General features: G+C 53.1%; 10 protein-coding genes across 10 annotated transcripts; 6 read left to right on the top strand and 4 right to left on the bottom strand.

The window, feature by feature from the left end:
• Window positions 1-169: 169 nt before the first annotated feature.
• Window positions 170-2746, top strand: LTS14_010066 (uncharacterized protein; the record flags this gene model as incomplete). The annotated part of the gene is made up of 1 exon (XM_064842743.1): window positions 170-2746. One exon carries the CDS (start codon window positions 170-172, stop codon window positions 2744-2746), a length of 2577 nt encoding a protein of 858 aa, XP_064689740.1.
• A 733-nt stretch (window positions 2747-3479) lies between these two features.
• On the top strand, window positions 3480-4046 carry LTS14_010067 (uncharacterized protein; the record flags this gene model as incomplete). The annotated part of the gene is made up of 1 exon (XM_064842744.1): window positions 3480-4046. The coding sequence occupies one exon, from the start codon at window positions 3480-3482 to the stop codon at window positions 4044-4046; it is 567 nt and encodes a 188-aa protein (XP_064689741.1).
• A 628-nt stretch (window positions 4047-4674) lies between these two features.
• LTS14_010068 (uncharacterized protein) lies at window positions 4675-6242 on the bottom strand (the record flags this gene model as incomplete). Its single annotated transcript, XM_064842745.1, has 3 exons — window positions 4675-5533; window positions 5592-6108; window positions 6185-6242. The coding sequence occupies 3 exons, from the start codon at window positions 6240-6242 to the stop codon at window positions 4675-4677; spliced, it is 1434 nt and encodes a 477-aa protein (XP_064689742.1).
• Window positions 6243-7018: 776 nt separating this feature from the next.
• Window positions 7019-9476, top strand: LTS14_010069 (uncharacterized protein; the record flags this gene model as incomplete). Its single annotated transcript, XM_064842746.1, has 2 exons — window positions 7019-7144; window positions 7689-9476. 2 exons carry the CDS (start codon window positions 7019-7021, stop codon window positions 9474-9476), a joined length of 1914 nt encoding a protein of 637 aa, XP_064689743.1.
• A 410-nt stretch (window positions 9477-9886) lies between these two features.
• On the bottom strand, window positions 9887-11695 carry LTS14_010070 (uncharacterized protein; the record flags this gene model as incomplete). Its single annotated transcript, XM_064842747.1, has 2 exons — window positions 9887-10565; window positions 10626-11695. The coding sequence occupies 2 exons, from the start codon at window positions 11693-11695 to the stop codon at window positions 9887-9889; spliced, it is 1749 nt and encodes a 582-aa protein (XP_064689744.1).
• Window positions 11696-12061: 366 nt separating this feature from the next.
• Window positions 12062-13420, bottom strand: LTS14_010071 (uncharacterized protein; the record flags this gene model as incomplete). Its single annotated transcript, XM_064842748.1, has 1 exon — window positions 12062-13420. One exon carries the CDS (start codon window positions 13418-13420, stop codon window positions 12062-12064), a length of 1359 nt encoding a protein of 452 aa, XP_064689745.1.
• Window positions 13421-15203: 1783 nt separating this feature from the next.
• On the bottom strand, window positions 15204-16538 carry LTS14_010072 (uncharacterized protein; the record flags this gene model as incomplete). The annotated part of the gene is made up of 4 exons (XM_064842749.1): window positions 15204-15529; window positions 15588-15858; window positions 15907-16164; window positions 16215-16538. 4 exons carry the CDS (start codon window positions 16536-16538, stop codon window positions 15204-15206), a joined length of 1179 nt encoding a protein of 392 aa, XP_064689746.1.
• Window positions 16539-17275: 737 nt separating this feature from the next.
• On the top strand, window positions 17276-18507 carry LTS14_010073 (uncharacterized protein; the record flags this gene model as incomplete). The annotated part of the gene is made up of 2 exons (XM_064842750.1): window positions 17276-17526; window positions 17577-18507. 2 exons carry the CDS (start codon window positions 17276-17278, stop codon window positions 18505-18507), a joined length of 1182 nt encoding a protein of 393 aa, XP_064689747.1.
• Window positions 18508-19481: 974 nt separating this feature from the next.
• On the top strand, window positions 19482-22913 carry LTS14_010074 (uncharacterized protein; the record flags this gene model as incomplete). Its single annotated transcript, XM_064842751.1, has 2 exons — window positions 19482-21649; window positions 21713-22913. 2 exons carry the CDS (start codon window positions 19482-19484, stop codon window positions 22911-22913), a joined length of 3369 nt encoding a protein of 1122 aa, XP_064689748.1.
• Window positions 22914-24651: 1738 nt separating this feature from the next.
• Window positions 24652-25161, top strand: LTS14_010075 (uncharacterized protein; the record flags this gene model as incomplete). Its single annotated transcript, XM_064842752.1, has 2 exons — window positions 24652-24871; window positions 24956-25161. The coding sequence occupies 2 exons, from the start codon at window positions 24652-24654 to the stop codon at window positions 25159-25161; spliced, it is 426 nt and encodes a 141-aa protein (XP_064689749.1).
• Between the last annotated feature and the right edge of the window lie 187 nt (window positions 25162-25348).

A 25348-nucleotide genomic window follows, 5' to 3' on the forward strand; every position in this document is an offset into this window, starting at 1 on the left:
TAGCGGGTGGAGGTGGCCGCTGCAATGTTTACGGCTGTCAACAATTGCGTCAGAGAAATCTCGAGCTTTCTGCAGCACAAACCATCGTAATTGGCATTGGTCAACATAAGGTCTTGACACCAAGACCACGCTAAACAGTGTCACCTTCTCTTCACACATTGCCGCCACCATGGCAAGAAGATCGTCGGCCCGCCTTCGCAGTCGCAACTCGACCACGCCCAAGCGAGTCTCACTCTCGCACGATGCGCCGGCCGCCCGCACACCACGCACACTTCCCGCCAGACTGGCATCACTAAATGAGGAAGAAGACGATGAGATGCCAGGCGCTTTCCCGCGCTCTGTCTCGCCCGCTGTAGGCACCCCCACCCGTCCAGCCAAGCGCGTCAACACTGGCACAGCCGAAGCCACACCAAAGACTGCGATGCCTATCAAGCCCAGCGACCAGGAGATGCATCCACAGAAGCACCATCAGACAGTCGCCAAGCCACTTGAAGATGCTCGCCACTTTGGTTTCCAGAGTATGGGTGCTCACACCGAGCCAGCGAGGGAGAAGGCAAGTGGCATCGCCCAACCCCAAGCCACACCAAGTCGCGCCCACAACAATCCTCCCAATCCAGTCAATGATGTCAAAAGTCCGAGTTTTCAGTTCACTTTCCGTCGCGAGCACAGTCTGGAGTTGAGCCCGGACGCCAAGCGTCTGATGCTGGAGAAGCGGGAAGAAGCGGTACGCATTCGAGAGCAGATGACGGCGAAGGGCGAAGGTACGCAGGAGTTGGTGGAGGCTTCGAGAAAGCTAGCTACGCCGAAAGGGAAGAAGGGAAGGTTTAGCGGGGCGCATCAAGAGGCGTTTGGGAAGATGGCGAGTATTGCTGGGCATGCTTCGGCTTTTAGGGCAAAAGGCACACCGAAGGTTGAGAGGCCAGGTATAGCAAGTGAGAGTACCAGAACGCTCAAGCGTAGCCCATCGAAGGCACAGCTGGACGACACTCATTCCACAGCCAAGAAGACACTCACGCGCAGCCCCTCGAAGCCAATGCTCATCCAGCATGGAGGCGGTCTACCACGCCCCACCTCAAGTTATACCTTACGCCAAAATAACGAGTCATCCTCGCCAGCCAAGCGCATGAAGCGTAGCGAGGTGGAGGATGTGTCTGCTACTCGACCTTACTCGAGTGACGACAATTCCACTAGTCAGCCCAGCACGCCACAACAACACAAGACACTGCGTATGCATCCCAGCAACCCGAACCTGGCGTCCCTCACGGCGGCTACTCAGGCGTCGCTCGCACGTGGTGCGAGTGTCAAGACCAACAAGACTAGCATGATCCCAGGACCTAACTTGATGCGCTCTCCTTCGAAGCCCGCACTTGTCGAGAAGCCAGCCATCGATAAGGCGAACACCCCGCTGCTTGCTCGTTCTCCGTCGAAGGCGAACCTCTTCACTTCGATTAGAAGTGAGGAAGTCGAGTCGGCTATCTCGACAAGTCCTTTGCTCTCCCGCTCGCCCCTAAAGGTCAGCGTATTCAAGAAGGTGGTGGCGGACAGTAGGGAGCCAACATCGAATGGCCAGCCAGTGAAAGCTGCGCACCCCCTACTCGCTCGGTCACCGCTCAAGATGTCTGTCGCCAAGAACACGGACACTTCTGTAGCCGAGCCAGCTCAGGAGATCAAGGTCCCACTTCTGGCACGCTCGCCATCAAAGATCGCCTTGCCCTCAAACCCCACCACAACCCAAGTCACCGCGCCGAGCACCACAGGCAAAGCTTCAGGCTTACTCTCCCGCTTCAACCTTCTCCGCGCATCACCCATGAAATCCATTCTCCGCTCTCCACAACGCCTCTACTCCAATGATCCGGCAAAGGTGGCTTCGGGAACACATTTCGCTACTCCACCGCCAAAGAATGGCACATTGTTCTTCGGCACCAACAAGATCGCTCCTCAGCCGGCTGTCCCTACCACGGCACCAGTTGGCTCGAAGCGAGTCGACTTCACTTCTTCCACAAAGGCACGCTACGAGGTCAAGGAGGCCAGCAGTACGCCTTCTTCTGGCCCTACACCACAACCCACGAAGATCGAGGCTGGAGATGCCCATGCTAAGGATATGGAAATCGACTACCCTGCTCTTCCGTCCCCATCAGCTGCACCATCTCCCGTCATGGCTTCGCCCTCGCCACAGAAAAGGAGACAGACTGTTGCTCCTGGTGACTTCACCTTCCGCGCTGGTGGCCACTCAATAACTTTTGGAACATCGCCTAATGCTAAGGATTTGGTGAAGAGGCCGAGCATCCGCCACGTCTCTGCTGAGCCGGCTGCAATTGTGCCGCAGAGATCTAGTATGGCTGGGGCAGTACCTGCAGCTGCGCCTATGGTACAGGGCAGCAAGAAACGCAAATTCGAATATGAGAACGAGGAGATCTCTGCAGGCGAGGACAAGGAGAATACCTTAAGCAATGACCCCCTCACCCACCAAGACAACAAGGACGACGAGGACTTCGAGGATCGTCCAGCCAAGCGCACGAAGATGGCGTCATCTGAGGGCCCAGCACTCGCAGCTGCGGTAGCGAAGACTAGGGAGAGCTCGGTCTCACCTACTAAGCGCATGCCCACGCTCGGAGTCAAGCCAAAGGGTGTAAAAACGGCTGTTGGTGGTAAGAAGAGGAGGGAGACGAAGAGTGGGAATGGGAACGGTAGCATGATCTCCCAGGCTAGGTTGGCTGCTCTTGCTATGCCCAAGAAAAGGGGTTGACGAGTGTAACTTGAGAGACGGCTGCTTGGGTTTGGGAGCAGTGGTATGAGTTGTGCCGAGAAAGTGGTATGTCGGATTTGGAAAGCCGCTCGGTTTGAATTGTGTTTCTAGTTATAAAGTATATTTAGCAATGGCGCTGGTTGGCGAGACCATGGGAAAGTTATGGGGTCTTTTATGCTGCGCTGGATCGGGTTTCGTACAGTATATGCATATTCACATGCCTTTTCCAGAAACATATATGCAGTTGTATCACTACCCAGTACAAACGGCAACAGAAGACTCTACGGAATCTGCAACGACTATTCTTGGTTGCTGTCCCGATATCTGCCTTGGACTTTTACGCCAAGGCTTACCAAGCTGAACCACCGCTGCAAAAGGTTTCGCGCTAATGCAAGTATGAGCCATCGTCGCTCATCCGCTGTCGACACCACCTCATAAAGATCTCACTTTCTCACCTCTAAGCACCCTTCCTCTTTTCATCACGCTCGCACAAGGCGAACACAGCGCCTTCCAAGAACTACTGCCTTACTACCGGCCTTCTGAGGGAGGCCGTTGATTTCCACTGCAACAATGCCTACTACCGGAACCTCAGCAGGAGCGTGCCGCCAACGGGTTATGTTTGCCCTCTGCGGTCAGCGAACTACTGTTGGACGACGATTGGTGGGTCGGCGAGTTTGATCAGTTTTTGGTAGATCCAGAGAACGACTTGGCTGGAGATTGCTGCGATTTTGCGATGGAGTCTGGGCTTGTATCTTCTTCTACTTCTTCGGGATTGGACCTGGAGGATGGATTTCATGATGCTGGCACGAGATGTGCGACGACTATCGATTTAATGAACGATACGGGATCATTGCCTACTGGAGATGGCTATGATCATGGGTCAGTCCTGTTCCCGAGTATCGGTACTACGGATCTTCTCTCGCAGGGCTATCCACGTCCACAAGACAGCGACATGTGCCTCGAGAAGATGTCGGTCAAGGTGTCGTCGAGCTTGCGATCGTCGTCCTCGACCTCGCCTACAGTCCACTCTGGTGCGAGGGTGACACCAGCTTCTTCATCTGTTCCCTCGCGCAAGCGCACGAGCTCTCCGGACTCGGTCGGCGAAGCCGGCAGCCAGAATGTCAAGCGTCAACGCAATACAGAAGCTGCGAGGAGGTATCGACAGAAGAAGGTCGATCGGGTGTCTGAACTTGAAGAAGCGCTTGCTGAGATGACGAGGGAGCGAGATGAGCTTCGATTGCGGCTTGCGAAGTCGGACGGTGAGGTTAGTGTTCTGCGTGGTATGGTTGGGAAGGGATGATGGTGTTCATATCTCATTGTGGATTACTATGGACGAATATCTGGACATTCATGGTTTCTGTTAGCTACTATCATCTGGTGATATGGGTGGTATAGTTGTAAATGTGGGTTTGGCACGTCTGTCGGACGATGTCGTATAATAGCATTGGAGTCGTGTTCGGCGACCATCTCATATCGGCAAAATAGGTTTTCTTCATACATGCTTGGGCTTTGATCATGGATATGTTGGACTCACATTTCATTCGTTGTAGTAGCACTTCTCGACAAGTTTTGGGAGTCAATGTCATGAGTACAGGGGAAGATGAGGGGTGTACGTGGCCCACAAGCTCTCTATATGTGCCTTGAGGCGTGGTTTGGGTACCTTGATCCACACTGAGACAGATACTGTACAATATGGCTCATACTGAGCAAGGTTAGATCGACTCGTCTACGTTCTCACCTCTTTGGGGTAGATGCGCTTGTACCATCCTTGATCGGGAAATGGATGGCGCTGTGCAGTGTCTTGTCTACATTACTCCGTCAACGACAAGACGGTCTCCAAGGGTCATGTAAGAACATAAAGCGGTGCAACCCAAGACACCACATCTGAATCTTCGTTCGACTACTGCATCTGATCTCATCTAGATAGATTAACTTCTACGAGTGATACGTAACGCTGAAGATCTGCAACCCTCCTGTGAAAGAAGCGATAGTCTGCAAGAGCTGCTGAAGAAGCTGCCCATTGCTTCTGGCCATGGTATACCCCTTCCCATTTCCCAGATCAGTAATGGTGAATTGCTCAGCACTGCTACTTCGCTTTCCAACGTCAGACCAGAGCCAATGTACTGCCCGTTGAGCGCACTGCTGATGGTGAACACTTTGCTATCGCCATCACCTTGTTGGTGTAGTATCCAGCGCTGACGAATGTCGTTGTGCTGAGATGTTGCCTTTGTGATAGAGACGAAGCTGTTGACATTCGACAACGCCCAACCGCCGAACTCGAAAGTCAGGTAGCGGCCTTCAGTCAAGGCTCCACGGACTGGCTTAAAACCTTCTTCAGTCAAGGCTGACATGTTGGCATTCGCATTGTCTGGGCCGTACGGAACTGGTGGTTGGCTGTTTGGGTAGGTGGATTGGCATTTCGCCGCTCCGATGTAATTGCCACTCAGTGCTCCGATGAGGCCATCTGTGGGTTCAGGTTGGCTCAGGTCTCGCAGAGGAGCGGGAGCTTGAGTAACGTTCGGAAGAGAGTAGTCGGGATTGTCAAAGTCGAAGGCATTGACAAGATTCGACATGTGCTCACGACGCCATGGTGGTAGCTCCTTGCTTTGGATGTTGTTGTACCCGAGTGCCTCAAGCCATTGCTCTACGAACATGATCTGCGAGCCGTGATCGGCATGTTCGGTGAATACATGACCACCTCGGGTCCAAGGCGAGACCACGAAGAACGGTATGCGGAAACCTGGACCGACTGGCGTCTCGCCTACCAAGCCATATGGATCGTCAATCCTGGAGAATGTCAGCATCGTTACAGCTTCATCTTACATTTAGGAGATCGCGAGCTCACCACTCGCCCGCTGTGCCAGCCGAAGCATGAAAGGGTGTGACATGATCGCCGTAACCGCCGACTTCGTCGTAGCTGATCATCAGCACAGTGTCCTTGTAAGACGTGCCAGTGGTCACGGCGTCGACGACCTGGTTTATCAACCAACCACCATCGCTTGGTAGATACGGTGCATGCTCAGACAGCTCAGCGGGACCAACGATATAGCTGATCATTGGCAGAGTACCTGCCTTCGCATCGGCATAGAATTTGTCAAGTCCAGGATAAGAGTTGCCGTGCTTGGTCAGCGGGTTTGATGTATCGTTGTCCACTGCCTGGTACTGTTGGAAGTAGGCGAGCATATTGTCTTCGAAGTTGTCCGCATCTTGGTAGACCTGCCAAGAGACATTGGCTGCCTGCCAGTACTCGGGGACGGTCTTCCAGGTGAAGGGATAGCAGTTGAGGTGTGGCTTCTCGCAGCCAGGAGTAGCAGAGTTGTCCAGGATCATGCCCCCATTCCCATCAAGGTTATTGGGTGTACCTGGGTTGTTGACAGTACCACTCTTTTGTCAATGATCAGTGAAAGCTTTCCGGAAGGCCATGGATTGTATAAATACTTGCCATCCACGCTATCCGATTGGGATCGGTCGCAGCCAGTACTGCTTCTTGATACATGTCGCCTGTGAGGGCGAAGTTGTCAGCGTCACCCTCTCCTCACCTGGTGTCAATTTAAGAGTTGGCCTACCGACAGTCCAGCCCTCAGCAACGTCCCAATGTACGGGAATATCTCTGCGCTTGAAGTAGCCGATACTCCATCTTTGATATGCGTTAGTCTACGATGACTCGAAGATCCTAGGCGTTTATCGTACGGGGTGTTTTTGGCCGCCCTATAAGCAGTTTTAGTGACCACACGTTACGAACCATGTTGACCACGACCCACCACTGGTTCGTCAACCCACCATTGTATGCCTCATGCATCTACACCGGACATCAGTATGAATAATTCGCAACATGATTACTGGAAGGCGTACAGCTTGCCATGAATTGGAACCTGCGCCCATCTGGAACCCTTGTTCAGCATCCGTCAGTCATCCACATGCGGGCTCATAGCATCGGGTTGCTTACGCATCCAGTGGCATCCGGCCAAGTCCCGCCTAAGTAATTCAGATACCAGGGCTGAAGTGTATTGGTTGCGTTGCTCATGGCCGGAGTCACCAGTCTATCAAGAATCAGCCGTAGATCGGGACAACTCTTCTGTTCGGTTGCACTGACTGCTCGAACGTCGTCTTGCCATCCGGGTTGACCTGCACGTTTGGGTCCGCAAAGCCTCGTACACCAGCCTACGTGCAACACAGTTAGCATCCTGTATTTGATTAGAGAAGTGGAGGGCGGCTTGCCATTGTCCCGAAGTAGTGATCGAAAGCCCGATTCTCCTGCATGAAGAGTACGACATGTTTGACATCCTTCAAAGAGCCAGCCGAAACGGCAGCGATGAAGAGCTGAAAGCAGACACTCGACAGCATCGTGGTGGTATAGGAAGACGCAAAGAGACTGTGAATCCGCGCACATGGGCCACAGTATGTACTTTGCTGCTAATTTCCAAGCTGTACATGTTGATGCCGGTCATCCGTTAGCATGATTGCCAAACATCCCACGTGCTAGCCAACTCGTTGCCCTCATGGTTGGAGGAGTCTCTGCTCGCAGTAGTAATGGAGGCAGGGACGTCCATTTGCCGAGTAGAACAGGTGCAATGTACTCTCCACCTCATGTACCTGCATAATGTCTTCTACCCTGCAAATGAAAGAGGTGGAGGAAGACCAGTCTGGTGAAGTTCTTGGGACACGTGCGAAGCTTTGGAGGGCTCGGATTTCGCGCCGAATCACATTTGAATCCTCAAGATCTGCAAACTCTCGCAAATTGTTGGCGTTACATTGCAGGCGAGACTCAATCACTTTGCACCAAGAGGGAACATTTTAGCTGAGAGTCAAGCATGCGTCCTGACTTGGTAGCGCTCCGGACACAAGGTAGGCTTGACATGTGCTTCTCTCATTAGATAACAGACGATCGTCGTACTGCTCCTTGACGTCTCACTGCTTCACGATGCAGAAAACCTCGGGCTAGGTCTGGTGGCTTGCTGTTGGCGGCATGCTGGAGATCAGAATGGACAGACACTCTGTCCACCGACGACTGGCGTTGCTACTGGGCTTCGTTCTCGTAATGACAGCCATACTTGGCTGGTACACCGTCGCTCGCGCAAGATCTGGGGTTGAAAACTTGCCTGTCGACAAGACCAAAGCAGTTGAGAAAGGAGCGGATCGAAGTAAAGAGGATTTGTTAATCATGCTCCGTCCGGACGATCACATTCACCGTCCGGCTCGTGTAGTCCAGCTGGGTTGGGAGATTACCAAGGGCATGCGCCGACCCGACGGGGTACTGAAGACTGTCTACCTTATCAATGGCCTTTTCCCTGGTCCCACCATCGAAGCACGCTCTGGTGATACGGTGATCATTACCGTGCGAAACGAAATTGATGGTGGAGAAGGACTCTCCCTGCACTGGCATGGTCTGCGGATCGCCAACGCGATGGACGGTGTCGATGGTGTAACGCAACAGCCGATAGAACCTGGAGATGCCTTCACATATCAGCTAGACATTCCGCAAGATCAGTCTGGCACTTTTTGGTACCATTCTCATGCCGAGACGCAACGTGCGGATGGACTTTATGGTGCATTTGTTATTCATGCGCCTGTCAAGACGCGGGAGGCCGGTATTGCCGGTAGTTCCTCGACCTACGACACAGACGACGTTCTGATGGTCGGAGACTGGTACCATCGCTCCTCAATGGATGTGCTGGACTACTATCGTGATTGGAAAAACTTCAAGATCGAACCTGTTCCAGATTCACTATTGCTGAACGGACGAGGTAGTTTCGAGTGCACTCGGGCTGTTCCTGCGTGGCCAGTGGAATGCCAAAAGGCCATCTTGCCTGAGCTCAGGTTCTCAGGACAGCGTACTCGTCTGCGCATCATCAACACCGGAGCATCTACGGGCTTCTCAATAGCATTCGCTGGTCATAGTGCGTCACTACTTACTGTAGACGGCGGCAATCTTGTCGCCCATTCGGCACAAGGCTCTGGTTTCGGCATACTGTATCCCGGAGAGCGAGTAGACCTGATCGTACAGAGGATGGAGAGCGAGGAAAGTCATATTACGATTGCTCTGGACCGTGAGACCATGCGCTTTCCCAATCTTGCCCTGTTAGCCACCCAGCAGTTTCCGATTGCCACTGAATCGAGTTCTGTTGCACGACTAGGCCATGAGAATAAGACCGCTTCCATCGTCGACCTGTCAAGAGTGTCTGGCGTGGAGACTGCGATACCGAACAAGGCAAGTGCGACTGTACTGCTATACACCACGATCAGCTATCTAGCGGAATTCTCGAATAGGCCGAAAGGTTTCATTAACCGGACATCCTGGGACACGGCGGATCTTTCAGCAACGCTTCTCGAAATGCAAGAAACCTCCTGGCCACTGGAAACTGCAAAGTCGGTACAACATATAGCCTCTAATGGAATGTGGGTCGACGTCGTTCTGAACAATATGGATGACAAAGGCCACCCTTTCCACCTCCATGGCCACGACTTCTATGTCCTGAGTAGGCACTATCCATCTCGTCGAGGTGTGTACGAGTCCTATAATCCGTTCGATTCCACCTACGACCAGCCGGGCGAAGGCCCGAACGTTCTCAATCCTGTCAAAAGAGATACGATCCATGTCCCCAGCAGGGGCTACGTTATCCTGAGATTCAAGGCCGACAACGCCGGATTGTGGATGTTCCATTGCCATGTCTTGTGGCATCAAGCTGTTGGCATGGCCATGGCTTTTAAGATTCCACCGGCAGGATGCTGAGTGTACGAGGTGTTGTTTTTCCCATGATGCCTTCCTGGTTGAAGATGATTCTCGCACTGCGTCCCTATTCATCATGCAATTGCGATCTTGAAGACTTGCGGTCTCAATGATTCTGGACAGTGCTGTTGCACAGAATTTTCGAGCTTCGGGACGTGACAGAAGTGATCTCACGCTGATGGCCAGCCATCGCCTCTCGGTGGTGAGAAAATTAGCGCAAGCAGAAGGTCTGCACATATTCAGGGACAAACGACCGAAGTCTGCTCGGCTGGATTGCATCTACTTGCTGAAAACGAACGATTGTGCTGGACTGCGAACCACATTCGTGCGACGCAGTCTCCTGGTTGGTAGAAGGAGCATTCCATCTGAGGGATGGTTAAGGCTCGGTCGGGGTTCTGTCAATGCTGTGGAGCTTAATTTGTGTCCCATGATGCGAGCAGCTTCGCAACCCGTCGGTGGCATTTTTCACGTGCCATGTCCTCTGGTGTGCCACTGGTGCCGTCCCATGCCGCTTCGACATCCACTGCTGCACCCTTCTCCAGCAGTAGTCGTACTGCGGCAATGTGGCCTCGATTCGCCGCCATGTGTAATGTAGTAGCACCTTGCTCCGTCTGGGCGTTTATGTCTGCACCATAAGATAGTACCAGATCCAGGACCTCTGTATGGCCTTTGTGGGCTGCCCAGTGCGCACTCGTCAGCCCTTGCGCCTGCGCCAAGCTGACGTTGGCACCGCCGCGCAACATTACTTTGACTGAAGGAACTGAGCCTGATGCTGCGGCATATTGAAGCGCGGTTTGGCCATCAGAGTCCAAGCTATCCACCTGGGCTCCTCGTTCAAGTAAAAGCTCGCACATGGCACTTTGCCCGGTCACAGCTGCCTGATGCAAGAGGAATGCTCCGGATGTCGAACGGAGGCTGACCCGCGCGCCGTGCTTGAGGAGAAGTCTTGCAGCGTCTATGTGGTATGCACTGACAGCGCACCATAATGGACTGTAGCCATCGCGACCACTAAGCCAGTCGACGTCGGCACCATGTGCTAGCAGAGCAGAGAGAGCTTCGCAGCTATTGGACCAGGCTGCGAGGTGTACAGGACTGTTATCGTGGTGGTTAGTGAGATCACGAAGGGGGAAATCTTCAGTCATGGAGACTCACGTATCGCCTTTTGCATCTTCGACAGTCATTGATGCAGAGTAGCGAAGGAGGACAGCTATACAGGCCGTGGAATTGAGATGTGCTGCCTGGTGCAAAGCTGTGCGTTGCAGCTCACCAACTGGCTCATCAGGCGTGGCGTCTTGCTCCAGAAGATCACTGACCAGCTCGAGCTCCTCGTTCGTGACCGCGTTGTAAAGTGCGTCGGTGTCGAAGACCTGCTCCTCGGCTCTGTCTTGGTTTTCGGGAGGAGTCGGTTCTGTTGGAGCCTTCACATCGGACTTCTCCACTCTAGCGAGAATGGATGGATCAGATGGTGGGCTGTATTCTGGCGGCGGCTCGATCCAGGCTCCGGTGTCTGCCATAGGTGTAAGACCAGTTGTAGGCATAGCAAAAGATGGCATCAGATCGTGGTCACGAGACGTGCCAGCTTTGACTTCCATCTCGCACGGAGGCGTAGGTGGCCATGCGGAAATGTGAGCATTGTTGACTAGTCGTTCAAGTGTATTTCGCTGCTCCTCTATTTGCTTGGCCACTGCCGAGCCGGCGCTCTCGTCCAGGTGGGATAGTCTGAGGCTGGTGCGAAGATATGCAAGTGTATCGGATATGGGTTCTGTAGAAGAGCTAAAAGCAGCCTGAGGATTCAAAGATGCTCCCGTCCACGATGATTGTCGTAATCTGTATAGAGCTGCCATCAGCATGGCAAGCTCGGCGAGCAACAGAGAATGTTCATCCTGGGAAGACCGCAGCTGTTGTGATAATTGCGAACATTGATCTATCAGGCCTTCCACGGCATTGCCATCTGGCCTAGTGTCGTTGGTAGTTACAGAGACTGCAGCTAGCTTAGATGCAATTGCCGCACGCGTGTCCTCGTCAGCATACAGACTGTCGACGGCCATCCGTCGTCGTGGGTCGGGTCGTTTCGATGAGCTGGCATGAGCGACCTTGTGCTTCGGTGTTGCTGCTTGCGATGCATTCTGATTTCTCCAGATTGACCCCACTGCCACCAGCGAGAATGCCACACAGGCTACACCAAAATAAGTGGTCGGATTGAGGAATGTGGCCTTGTCCATGTTTGCCTCTGTCAATTACGGCCTCATTGAGCGGTGGCGAAAGCGAGACTCAACCAGCTGCGAGTATCATGGCTTTGGCCAAGAGGACTTTCATCAACGCGTACGACCGCGCCTATGTTATGTGTGTGTTTATTTTCGTTGCTAGGCGAGATGACACTTTGCTGCCGGGCGCCACACCCGTCTTCTCGGCGTACGATGTTGCGGAACTCCGAACTTCACCACTGTTTCTCCTCGAGCGATTTCAACTCCGTGGACTAGTTCTATCGGTTGGACACTGTACAGTCGGTACGATCGCCAGTCCACAACTACTACGCATCCTTGCCCTGCTACATGTTCTCGAAGAGAAGACCTGCGGGTTCGCTGCTCTCATTCCGCTACCAATTCCTCGCACAACGCTCTGTAAGCATCGACGAACACTTGTGTCAGAAACTCGAATGTAACGTTCATAATGAACCACTCTACAAAATGCTTGCGATCGTCGGTTGACGCCTCCGCAGCCTCGACACTGCTGATGTCTCCGGAAGCCTTCTCCTGTTGGGCTCGAATCATCTGGTCTAGGCTCTGCTTCGGACGAAGTCGTTCGAAGACTCGGACACGAATCTTCTTCTCGACTGCATCACGAGCCTTGGCTAGCTCTTCCGCAGTGAACCCATTGAATACAGTGATGACTTGGCAACATGTCGGCTTGCCACTCATGAAGCTAATGATAGGCTCCTGGCCATCAGTCTTATAAGATGCAGTCGCAGCTTCAATACCAGCCGCAACATCCTGCATCTTCTGCCATCTCCTCGCAAACAAGCCCATGTTCTCGTTGAAGCCTCGCTCGCAATCTATAATCTGATAGCCAAGAGAGAATGCGTTGCCGCCCGCTCGACGCTGCCAGATCTTGGCTTCGTCCATAATCACCAGATCGTTACTGGCCAGCATTGCACCTGTAGCTCCGCCTAATGCTTTGTAGAAGCTCACATAAATTGAGTCGAACAAAGCACCAATCTCAGCAAATGACTTGCCTGCAGTCGCTCGGTAATATGGCTCGACCTCCCACAATCGAGCGCCATCCATATGGAACGCCACCCCAGCCTTTCGACATGCTTCGGATAGCTGCTCAAGTTCCGAGAAGGTATATGTCTGGCACCCGAGCACTCGATTGGGTACCTCGATGAGCACTGCAGCCGGTCGCTCGTGCTCCGGTCGGTCAAGCACCTCAGTGATCTCCTTTACGGTCGGCAGTGCTGTGGGATCGCTTCCAAGTAGTTGTCGCTGCAGCCCATATAGCTCCGAGTATGCGCTTAGCTCACAATCTTCAAGGTGAGACGAGACATGCCATGCCGCTTTCTGTCTACTACGAGCGTTGCAATGCCCTTTCAATGCAGCCAGTTGAGCCTGTACACCAGTGACAAAGAACAAGCCATGCTGCTTTCCAAGCATAGTGGCGATGTGCTGCTCAAAATGCTGCTTGTGCGCGCCACCACCATATCTGTCTAGATCGACTTCAGTCGGCAAGCACAGCATCTGCTTCCTTTCTTCGAAGCCTTCAGCTCCTAGTTTCTCCCTCAAGTATGCTGTTGGATCGCTTGCGTAGTGTGCTGTGCGAGCTATCGTGTCAGCGGCACTACGCTCCTCTTGGAACATGCAAAGCTGGGTAATAACATTATTTGTTGGCTCCATTGTCTTGTCTAAAATCTCGCAACTCGCAGTGACAGCCGTTTCGACAGTGTTTGACATTGTGATCGGTCTTCCTTCCCATGTGTCACTTCTTAGGCAGAGAGTTGGACACTTCTTGTGGTAAGTGCAGTATAGTAGCTCGACTCTCGTCCTGTCCTCAGATACATATCTATGCTTTTGGTGAATCAGATGTGCGAATGCAAACTCAACAGTAGTAAGCAGCTGCCTGTTTGGACTAGTAGATATGTGCTTTGCTCCGCCCGCCTTTAGATACCTACGCTAATACTCATCCTATGGCGTGTTGACTCATCTGCGAATCCGAATTATCCCGCGGGCTGTGAAATCGGATGTTACCAATGCAGACGCTAAGCCAAATGCAAGAACCCAGTAGCTTTATCGAGAGTAAAGAGAGGAGGCCGGCGAGGGTGGTTGCTGTGAGCGATAGGCATAGCAAGTAAAGCAGTCTCCACTGCCCTAGCAATACAAGGTCATTCAGTTCGCACGCTAGGTGGCTTCAAGGATCACATCTGGGCTGATCGACCACGATGATGCCCGATTGTGAAGTATGGAATGTGAACGAGTTTTGCTCCCCGAACGAATCCTGTGACCATCCAAGAAAGCAGTATGATACTCATGAAACCTTCACCGGCAGTAGCAGAAAAGATGCAATCATCAGACAGCAATTGGAGACTTGGAGCTGTGCCATTCTAGAAGATCAGGGCAACGCGAAGGACTTCAAGAGTACTACCGAGCACATGGCGCCATTCTTCCAAGCCAGGATCGACGTCTTGCCAATCGCCATATCACGAGAACAACACATTGAAGCATTGAGAGCGCACTTCAAGCGTCTGCCAAACTTTGGAATCGAGATCATCAATGTATCCACAGACCTTCATACCTCGAGCGGCGTGGCTGACGTCTTCTTATGCTCCCGCATGACAGGCCTGGAGTATGAGTTTGAGCGGGAAGCAGTCGCTATACTGCGCTGGCAGAGGCAACGCGGACTCTGGACTTGTGTCAATTATGTCACCATGCGTGGGTCCGCCGGCTTTGCGACCGTTTGATAACCTTTCCTGGATGATTGGAGATCGGAGTAGATGCTGGAAAAGAAGTAGGAAGGCAGGTGCTGACGAACAAGAACGTGATGATGTGGTCTACTGTTGGATGTCCACGATGGGGTCGGCACGACTGTAATCCATGGTGAGCCCGTCTATACATCCCAGTCTGGACCTGGCTACGCTTGGGGATAGGACGCAGCTGCTCAAACTGGCAATTGTGGTGGAGGCAGAGGTTGCACAGCCGAGCGAAGCGAAATGATCAAGACTCCTCAACGGACAAGAACATGCGAACAGAAGAACTGAAGCAGCAACTCGAGTCCTCAGCTGCCTAGTCATCAAAGCCCATGGTGATGCACGGGACTTCGACACGCATGCTAAATCGCAACACTTGTCGCCCTGCTTCCACGGCAGACACGATGGTCTCCCTAATACCTTGTCTCGGGAGCAGCATTTGCGGTCTGTAGAACATGCGAAGCGATATCAAAAACGTGTCTAGGAATCTCCAGGTCCCGAGAAACGTCGCTGACGTCTCTTTGTCGTCCCAGCTGGCTGGTCTACCGCATGAAAGTGTTGATGGGGCTGTTGCGGTCATAAAGTGGCAGAGACAGCTGAGCAATATAATTGTATCAGAGTTACGACGTTACGAGGGACCTCTAGCTTCACTATCCGAGAGCATGCCACTGATATTGTGGAGAAGAGGTACGGAAGTCGAGCTTGATCCAAGAAATCAATGCTGGGGTATCTGAGCTCTGTGAACTCCTCTGCGCTGCTACTAGTGACTACGATTATCGCTTCTCTCCTACCTTGGCCAAACCCTCCGTCACCTCAATCCGTCCAGCAATGATCTCCCTAAACTTGTGCCGGATCTCGAATGGAGCAACGTGGCCAAGACCCTCGTGCTTACTGAAGATGACACCGCGCTCTGTTCCTCCCAGGCCCGCTAGCATCATCTCAGCGTGCACGAAGTCGATCATATGGTCGTCTGTGCCGTGGAGCACGAGGATGCGCTCGCGGCCGACAGCGTTGGCAAGTTCGTTCAGTTGCTCATCGCTTTTGTGGTGAAAGCCTGCAGCGTAGAGCTGGCAGAGGAAACCTTTGGGTTGAAAGACGCCTGGAGTTGTGTTAGTATCACTTCAGGGAGTCATCAGAATATATGTCGTGTCACTTACCCGGCGCAAGGCGCTTGCTTAGCTCGCCTGCCGCGAACCGATCACCATTTGTTGGGAAAGGTTGCACTACGGACTCTGTCTCGTCTGGTTTCTTGAGCCATGCGGCACTGTAGCAGTCGGCCTTCACTTTACTGATCTGTGCGTCGAGAGCTTTTGGCCACATGAGGTTGATCCGATTCCGCATGTTCTCCATGTATGGGAGTGTCCGCACGATTCGGGGTGCTGTGGATATGAAGTTGAGACTGCAGATGTGCTGAGGAATTTGGAGGGCCTGACAGCGTTAGCAGAAAGTAAGAATGCTTCATATGAGACTGCGTACCAGTTCTTGAGCAATCATGCCGCCCATGCTTATGCCTATGACATGTATACTTCGCTCGTCAGTCCAGCCGACGTGTTGTAGTAGCTCTACGGCATCTGCAGCCATCTCGGAGGTCGTGTAGCGAAGAAGTGGCTTGTCGCTGTCACCGATCCCACGGTTGTCGAAAATGAGGCATGTGTACTTGTCGCCTTCAGTATGTCCGAAGTCTTTCGTCTGCCGCTGCCATGTCTTCATGTAGCCGCCTAGACCCATGATGAACTTAGTAGTGTCAGCCAGATGACTTTGTTTCCATTAGGATAGCTACATACCACGATCTTCCTTGGCCCTCTACCGTGAAGCTCATAAGAAAGCTTGAAAGGACCGCCTCTGCCATCAGCCACATCGATTCGCTCCTTCTTCTCCGCTTTGAGATCCCAATTCACATGTGGATACTCGGGATAAGCTTGAACTTCGTCGGCACTCAGCTGCTTTCCTATCTCATTGCTGATACGACGATGGTGTTCCTGGCTGAGATCTGGTAGGTAGCCGTTTAGCTGAGCCGAGAACTTTGATAGATGTTCTCTTGTCAAGTCTGGTACATAGCTGCCGACCTGAGTGGAGAATTTCTGGAGATGACCACGAACGCCCTCCATGGCCACAATGTCGCCTCCGGCGCTGGACGTGCAAAAGAGCTTGTATTTCCAGCAAAGAGGGAAGATCGTAGAACTTGAGCACGCGGTATCTGATCAGCCTTACAGAATGATTGTTGTCGTGTAACAGTGCTTGATATGCTCAATGCGTAATCACTGTTAGTTGATAAGATACTCTGTTCAGTCTCCGGGGCTGTATGACTATATCAGCGAGATGGCGGTCAGGTAAGGAATATAATTGTGGAGGTGTTGGAATAAAAGGCTAGAAAGCAAACATTACGACGTTGCAAGTCGGCTGCCTCGTTGGGCCGTCGTCTGATCTCGCCTCGTGTGGCCCAGGCGTAATGAGGCTTGACTCTAGACCCACTTCGCCGGCTACCGAACTCGACATCGCTTTCAGTCTTCCTTGCTTCCTCTTGTCATCACACCAAGACAATGTCTAAACACAAGCATGAAGGATGCCGCCCGAAGAAGGATGCGGAGTGCACTTCTGACGACACTAGTATACATCCCCAGTACAAGTGGACGATCCCTCCGGGTTGACCAAGCAGCCCGACGTACATAGAGAGTAGGTTCAGGACGTCGGATCTGTTAGGACCTGGCCGACACTGGTCACACAATGTCTTTCAACCCACTCCCTTGCCAGTTCTCGCTGGCATTACAATATAGTCCGTATAGACCCCTCTCTCGGTAGTATGGGAAATCTCGCTCTTCGGCACAACCTTCACGATTTCCTCAGCATGGCCTGCTTCAACCCTACCATCGTCTTTGCCCTGCTCCAGCTCTTACCTCGCATCGACGCCAGGTTACATCGAGTCATTCGACAGTCTGGGTCGCAGGATATTCCAACGTACTTGCAGCAAGTGAACGCCGCCCGCTTCGACATCGCCATCACACAAGCCGGGAACGAGAGTGCTGTCTGTAGGCATCTTGATCAAGACACCACATACGATGACCAACCATATGACGCTGCACTGGCAGAGCAATTGCTGTTCGTTGTTCTGGTCCCTTGAAAAGTCCAATGTGCTGATATCCCCTTAGCTATGAGACTGCTAGCGGAATCATTATCTTTCCCGACCTGAAAGGAGCTGCTGTCAATCTCACTATTGCTTACGAGGCGCTCCAGAGTGCGCGTCAAGGAGCAACGACGTCGTCCGACTGCGCCGACCTCGATGTTGGTTCGCTTGAAGCCGCGGGTCTCAATGGTACTGCCGTGCAGAGTATCGTTTGCAGCGCAATCCGCACGACGAGCACTCCGGAGTTATCCACCCTATCTTTCACCAGCATATCGACTGGTTCGACCACCGGCGGGAGCACATCGCCACTCAGCAGTGCTACAACCACGTCTATCAGCCTCACCACCTCTGCTATGTCAAGCTCCATCACATCGGCAACGATGTCTAGCGTTATCACGAGCACATCCAGTCTCACTACTTCTTCAGCGACTAGTACAAGTGACACAGCCTTGCTATCTTCTACGTCGAGGAGCGCTCTGATCATTGGGACAGGTTCTTCTACGTCTGATGAGAACCCGGGTACCCTGCCTATTACAACATCTAAAACCACGATCACACCTGCCTCATCGTCCGCGTCGTCTCTTTTGACAACTAGCATACCTTCAGACACGAAGTCAAGCCTCGGAAGTAGTGCAACGTCCAGTCTCTCGGCCAACTCGACACTCTCGCTCAGCAACAACACGACCACCGCCGCCCTCGGCCCTTCCGTTATCGTTGGCTCCCCCGTCTCTGTCAACATCACGAGATCTGCGTCCTTGCTCTCCGCATCAATGACCACGCCTTCCGACGCTATCATCTACGCAGGCACTATCACACTACTCAACACCGTGTGGATCTTCGTCGATCTGGCAAATCCTACGCTGGGTACTACGAGCACTGAGTTCGGTTCTGCTGGTCTTCCTTCGGTAGCTACGGGGACTGGAGTATGCGCGCGTGGCGGAGGTGAGAGGTTGTAGATCATGGGTAGTGGCGCAGAAGGATGTGTGAGGCCTCTGGAACATCAGTAGCATAGACGTTCTCGGATAGTGGATAGTATAACTTCAACACAGTAGCATACTTACAATTTACAACCGAAGCAGACCGCTTACCGTGCTAATATCTGCGATGCTTGGAAGATGTGCGTTATATTTCGGCAGCATGTACATCCGAATAAGCGAGTGATGGTCTCTATGCTCGCTGTGATATAATACTCGAGCTCCATCCCACTGGACGGAAGGTCGTTTCAAGCTACCACAGCACTACAGAATAAGACGTGCGCCATGCCAGATGAGGGAGGGGAGAGTGAAACGAGTGCAGCGGACGTCCTACTTCTCAAGACATATCTGGAGGGTCTGTAAGCGCATCCGGATGTACTCGGGCTAATCGGGAAGGGCAGTTCAGATCTGTATAGACGGCTGGAGATGCTTTGTTAGCTAGTGAAGGACATTATGAGTATGAACCGAGGGGCGGACCGAGTGTCAATCCGATCGAGGAAAAAGTGAGTGCACGCTGAGGGAGAGGATGGGATGGCATCGGCGTTCGGCAACGGGACCGGAAGATTGCCAAGACTCCGCGATATGGTTCTCGTTCTCGCGTCATAGCGTTTGCGACAAGATCCGGACCTCTGACTCTGCCTGCGATGATATCTACGAGTGGTTATTGCACTGCAAGCATAGTGTTTTGGAAACAACTTGAGTGACCGGTATTGGAAGAAGGGTGCTGCTGGAGTCGGTCTATCAGAGATTGGTCAGCAGATTGCATAGGATAGGACTGCGCATCAAGACATTAGTTGGTCGAAACGGGCACCAGCTTCCCAATGCGAAGGTGAACAAGACAGTGAGGTGGAAGTCCCTGATACTGGACCGCGATTGACCGATCCCGCTGGATCGCACCTTCTTGCCCTGACGCGAGAGCACCACCGCGCCTTCCACAAACAATCACAATCGCAACAATGAATCCCTCGCGACAACCTCCAGAGTCCACGAGCCGCGGCGGACCTCCCAACGTCAGCGGATCGGCAACGAATATGCACGCGGAGCTCATGGGCGCCGGCTTCGCATATGCGCCTCCCCCAACCAACGGGCCCAAATTTGCCGAGATGCCGGCGCAAGGCTCGCATTGGTTTCCCGGTGGAGATGCCGACTACGGCTTTGATGACGAGAACGGGGAGGGCGGCGATGCTGCGGGAGATGGCGACGAAGCCGAGGGTAGAGATGCCAAGAGGCGGCGGATAGCCCGAGCCTGCGACATGTGCCGCAAGAAGAAGATCAAGTGCGATGGCAAGATGCCGAAATGCTCGCACTGTGAGAACTACAAGACCGAGTGCATCTTCACGCAGGTGGAGAAGAAGCGAGCCCCGCCGAAAGGGGCCAAGTATATCGAGGGACTGGAGAATAGGCTGGGTCGGATGGAGAACTTGCTGCGGTTGAGCGGACTGCTAGCGGAGGATGACGGTGGCAGGACTGATCTGGGTACGCTGGAGAAGCGATTGGCGGAGCGGCAGGGCAGTACGAGTCAGGATAGTAGTCCTGCGGTGGCGAGTGGGAGTCCTTTGGCACCGGCCACGGCGGGAGCGGCACCACCACAGCGACAAGCTGATCTCAGTCGTGCTTCGGCTAATGGAACGCCACGCTCAAACAACCGCACGCCTGCCTCAGCACATACCGCACCACCTCCACCACCTCCGAAAACAACATCGCCGGCGTCCGCCACAGCAGCTGCGCCACCACCACCATCCGCGACAAAAACTATCCCGGACAACCCGTTCAAGCAGCCAGAAAAGACCGTCGACATGCTAGCCGACCAAATGTGTAGCCTCATCACAAACAACTGCGGCGAGACACGCTACATTGGCTCCTCATCCGGCTTCTCCATCTTCTCCCCAAAAGGCATCCAATGGGTCAATGAGAAGACTGGCGATAACAGTTTTCAATCTATGATCGCCACCGCCACAAAAGACGAAGTGCAAACTGGAGGTGGGTGGGAACACTGGAAGCCGGAAGTCTTTAACGATTTGTTCGAGCGAAAGATCTTCAAACCACTTCCGCCCAGACGAGAGGCGGAGGCGTTGTTGAAAGATTACTTTGAGCACTTCAACCAGATGTTCCCGCTTTTCCACGAACCGACCTTCATGCATTTGGTGGACAAACACTACTCTCTGGAACCTTACGAAGGATCTGGATGGTGGGCTTCCCTCAACGTCGCTCTCGCAATAGCCCACCGCCTCCGCGTCATGTCCAATGTTGTCGGGCAAGAAGAAGACGATCATGCTTGGGGCTACCTCAAGAACGCCATGGCTGTTATGACGGAGCTGACAATGCGGAATACCGACCTCCTATCCGTACAAGCACTTCTGGGAATGGCATTGTTCTTGCAAGGCACTCCGAATCCACAGCCCACTTTCTTCTTGGTCGCAGCGGCGATACGGTTGGCACACAGCATTGGCCTCCATAAGCGAGGTAGCGGCTTCAATCTCAACGAAGTAGAAAACGAACAACGCAAACGCGTCTTCTGGATTGCCTATCTGCTGGACAAGGACCTGTGTCTGAGGAGCGGAAGGCCACCGAGTCAGGACGACGATGACATGAATGTCGAGTTACCGTCTGAGGACCCACCGGATAATGTCGGCACAGTTCCCCTTACCAAAACCGATGGTGGCGGAGAAGACCGCAAAACGATGAACCTCTTTCGCTTGATGTGCACCTTCGCCCAGATCCAGTCCCGTGTCTACAAACACCTCTACAGCGTCAAAGCCTCTCGCCAGTCCGACGGCGAACTCCTAAACACCATCGGCCTTCTGGACTCTGAGCTCGAGAACTGGAAGGAAAGCATCCCGGTAGACTTTCGGCCCGAACATGCTATCAATGCCGCCCACACTCCACTGATATTACACGTCGTCTGCTTGCATTTCGCTTACTACAATTGTCTAACCACCATCCATCGGATGAGCGTGCATCATGGGTACTGGACGAGCCGATTGAGTGATTATGCAATTCAAGGACTGAATGCCCGGCCCTTAAATCCAAGGGTCTTCATGTCCGCGGCGTTGTGTGTGAATGCGGCGAGAACGAGTATCGGGTTGATCCGGTACATTCCTCAGGGCGATTATGCTTGTGTTTGGTAAGTCGTACAACTTCTATCACGATAGTCCGAAAGCGCAAAGCCTTGCTGACATCTCGACAGGCTCATTCTCTACTATCCCGTCTCAGCACTTGTCACGCTCTTCGCAAACATCCTCCAAAACCCTCAAGATGCTCGGGCCCGCAGCGACCTCAAACTCATGTCCTCCGTCGTCTCCTTCCTCACAATGCTGGAACGGGATGTCAACGAAGCGAATGGGAACGTAAGACGCATGCTTAGTGTGTGTGCGGAATTCGAACGTATTGCTCGTGTTGTCCTGGACAAGGCGGAGCGGGATCTTCGTAGCGGAAGAGGCAAACGCAAGATGGGTGCTGCTGTCGGCGCGTCGACTCCAGGAGGCTCACAGACTAACGGCGTGTCTGGTGGAGCTGAGCAGAGTGGTGGAGCGGAAAGAAGGATGCCGACCGAGCGAGAAAAGGCTCGGATACTGCGCGATCGAGGCGAGCAAGAGAAGGTTGTTGATGAGGGGTTGTCACAAGGTTTAACGTTGGAACAGATGCAAGTCGAGACGCAGGCGGGGTATAGACGGCCGATACAGACGCCCAGTCTCCGGGCGAGTGTAGCTGGATCTGCGGGAGCCAGTCCAGCGAGCTGGGGTGGAAGTCAGCCTGGTGGTATCGGGGCGGAGTACAGGAGTCCGAGGTCCGCTACTGATTCATATGGCCCTCAGCAGCAGCAGCAGCATTCACAACAGCAAGGCGGTGCAGGTGCTGGCTTGCCGAGCATGATGGGTAATGGATCGCGACAATGGGATGGCGGACCCCTGCCTCCTTTCCTCATGAACATGAGCAATGGAGATCAGCTGAATTACGGCGGCGGCCCACCGCGCTCGCCTTTACCTGGCCCAGCTAACTTCTCCCAACCCCAAGGCCAGTTGACAGACGGTTACGGTAATCCTTCGGTTACTGGTTTGACACCGCCAGGCAATAACGGTGGTGGTGTAGGCTTGACGGACCCATTGCTGGGGGATATGGGCGCAATGACTTCCGGGCCCTTCGACATACCGAATGGCAACGGGATGGGCGGCGGAGCTGGTGGTGGTGGTGGTGGTGGTGGCATGCCTGGTTCATTTCAGCAGCCTTTTGTGCCGCAGGACTTGTGGCAGATGCCAATGACCCTTGAGTGGGATTGGGCTGAGGGGTTGGGGCTGGGGAGTTTCACTCCAGGACCGATGTTCGATAATGGTGGATACATGGGGCCGGGGATGGGTGGGGAGGAGGATGGTAATGGGAGGCGACAGTAGCGGATGTTCATGGCGGATGATGTACATGTGGGTTTAGTGTGTGATGACGATATGTGTGATGATAATCCTTCCTGTTTCGACGGAAGAGCGATGTGTGAATAGATTCACGTTACTTTCACACTGCCCTCGCCGATTCCATGTGTAGCACTGATGCTTTTGCTCTGGCTCCGAAGTACGAGCTTCCGCCGTCGTAACATTTGCTCCGCGCGGATGAGATCCTGATGCGTTCCCGCGTATCTACCTCCCGGATGAATGAGTCCAGATCACCCTTCCCAAGTTAAGCAATGTCATAGGCTGTGGAACCGACAGTCATCATTTTCACTTCACGATGATCGGTCCAGCCCCTGTATGACTTTCGCAGCAGCTAAACTCAAGCACATATCTGGTCATTCACAACGACAAATATATCGAGTTTCCATTCATCTATGTGAAACTACGAGGATATCAACCTGGCCGTTGTGATTGACACTCGCTGCGGGAAGAACTATGGCAAAGGCGGACGAGGCCCGGCGGAGCTGAAAGACTTCATTGAGCAGAAGATCATTGATAAATATGCTGGGCGAAATGCCCGGAATCGTCCTCAATGTCAACGCCAGCCTTAAGATATGACTTCATGATGGTTTGTACACACTGCCATTTCGACCACATTGGCGGAATCGAAGTCTTTGCCAGCAGTGGAGCCACTATCATGGCGTCAGGTCATGACAAGGACTTCATCAACTCAGCCAACCTAGCAGCAAACTCTCTCTGTGAGACTTTCGGGATGCGGACACCGAAGTACAACGTAACTCATCACCTCACCAACGGTGAGCACATCACCTGGCAGGGCCACGGTCTTGGCCTGCAGGCTATACACACACCTGGTCATACTCCCACCTCCCTAGCAATCTACGACAGTCGCGGACGCTGGCTATTCACCGGAGATACGTAGGACAAACGTCTAGCTCGAATGTGGGCGAGGAGCAAGATGTACATGTTGTCTTCCCATCTCAAGGGAATTGGAAGAATTGGAAAGCAAGTGTCGATAGACTACATGCATTTGTGAGTGGAGTGAAGGCTGATGATAAAGCTAGAGTGCGAGTGGGTTGAGGACACACTTGTTCAGACGCTCCGGCTGCTGAGATTTTAGACAGCGTGAAAGCATTCTCTTCAAGGGTAGAGGCAGGTGAGGTACCCGTTGTAGCACGTCTACGCGGTGATCAATTTGCGCCTGGTGGATCACTTGGAGACGAGATGTTTGTGTTCTGGCAAGACGAAGGGCAGACTACTGAGTTTGGCCTTGTCGCGCCGGAACGGTTTGAGAAGGAGTTCCGCAAGGGTCATTGGAGGCATACTCGGCTTGTTTGTTGACTAACGGACTGATCCTCAAGGTTGTAACGCTGTCGCCAACGCACCATGTCTCTTAGTTCGCCCAGTACGCTGTCATCGATCTGGTTTTACTGTGAGAGCAGAATATGCATCTAAGTACATAATCACTTCTCCGCATGCAGGCTGAACGACTAGAGCTAACCACGTTAGACCCTGCTTTCAACCAATATCCGGCCACCATCAGTGTCGCACGGAGGGTCGCCCGCATATCCAGCTCGATGGCATCAAGCCGTCGATCTTTCGATCTCGTTCATGAGAGTGAGGATTTGCCAAGATTGCGGTATGACTTCCAGGCTTCTCGCCGAGGGCCCACGTCTCAACGACCGGCCATGACTATGCTCAGACACTTCACCTCTTAATTTGTTTGATCATGGTCGCCACGGACGACAAGCTGGCAGGTGTCGCAGAGACGATAAGAGCACACGGACAAGATGATGTCGATGCTCGAAAGTTGCAGGATCTGGGCTACAAGCAGCAGCTCCACGTACAAATCTCAGACGATCACCTTCTCATTATGCTGATTTCGACAGCTTATATTCGGCTTCGTGTCGAGCCTTGCTCTGTGCACAAATGTGATTGCGACCTGGGAGGTGAGATGTCCACAAAACACTGATCCATACAACAGACCTTGCTCACAAACTCTGGACAGGCTTTCACTGCTGTTTTCGTCACAGTATTGGCTAATGGCGGGCCTGTAGCTCTAGTCTATGGCTTCGTTTTCTGCTTCATCGGCACTCTTGCGACTTGTGCGTCGCTGGCAGAAAATGCCTCCATTTACCAATCCACACCCCGGCTGAATCCTGATCAAGAGCTAAGAAGTATCCAGCTCACCAAATTCCGCTACACAGTACCGATGGGCGGCAGAGCCGGCGCCGAATAAGTATTTCCGAATCGTCTCCCACATCGCTGGCTGGAGGACGTTCTGGGGTCGGCAACTGACAACAGCTTCGCCTGCATTCCTTGCTGCGACGATTGTTCAAGCACTGGCAATTCTCAGCTATCCCGAAACCTATATACCACAGCGATGGCATGGCACTCTAATCTATCTCCTGATCACATGGGTAGGG

This window comes from Recurvomyces mirabilis (assembly GCF_035927965.1).
Source record: "Recurvomyces mirabilis strain CCFEE 5264 chromosome Unknown scaffold_36, whole genome shotgun sequence".
In the NCBI taxonomy this organism is placed as follows: Eukaryota; Fungi; Ascomycota; class Dothideomycetes; order Mycosphaerellales; family Teratosphaeriaceae; genus Recurvomyces; species Recurvomyces mirabilis.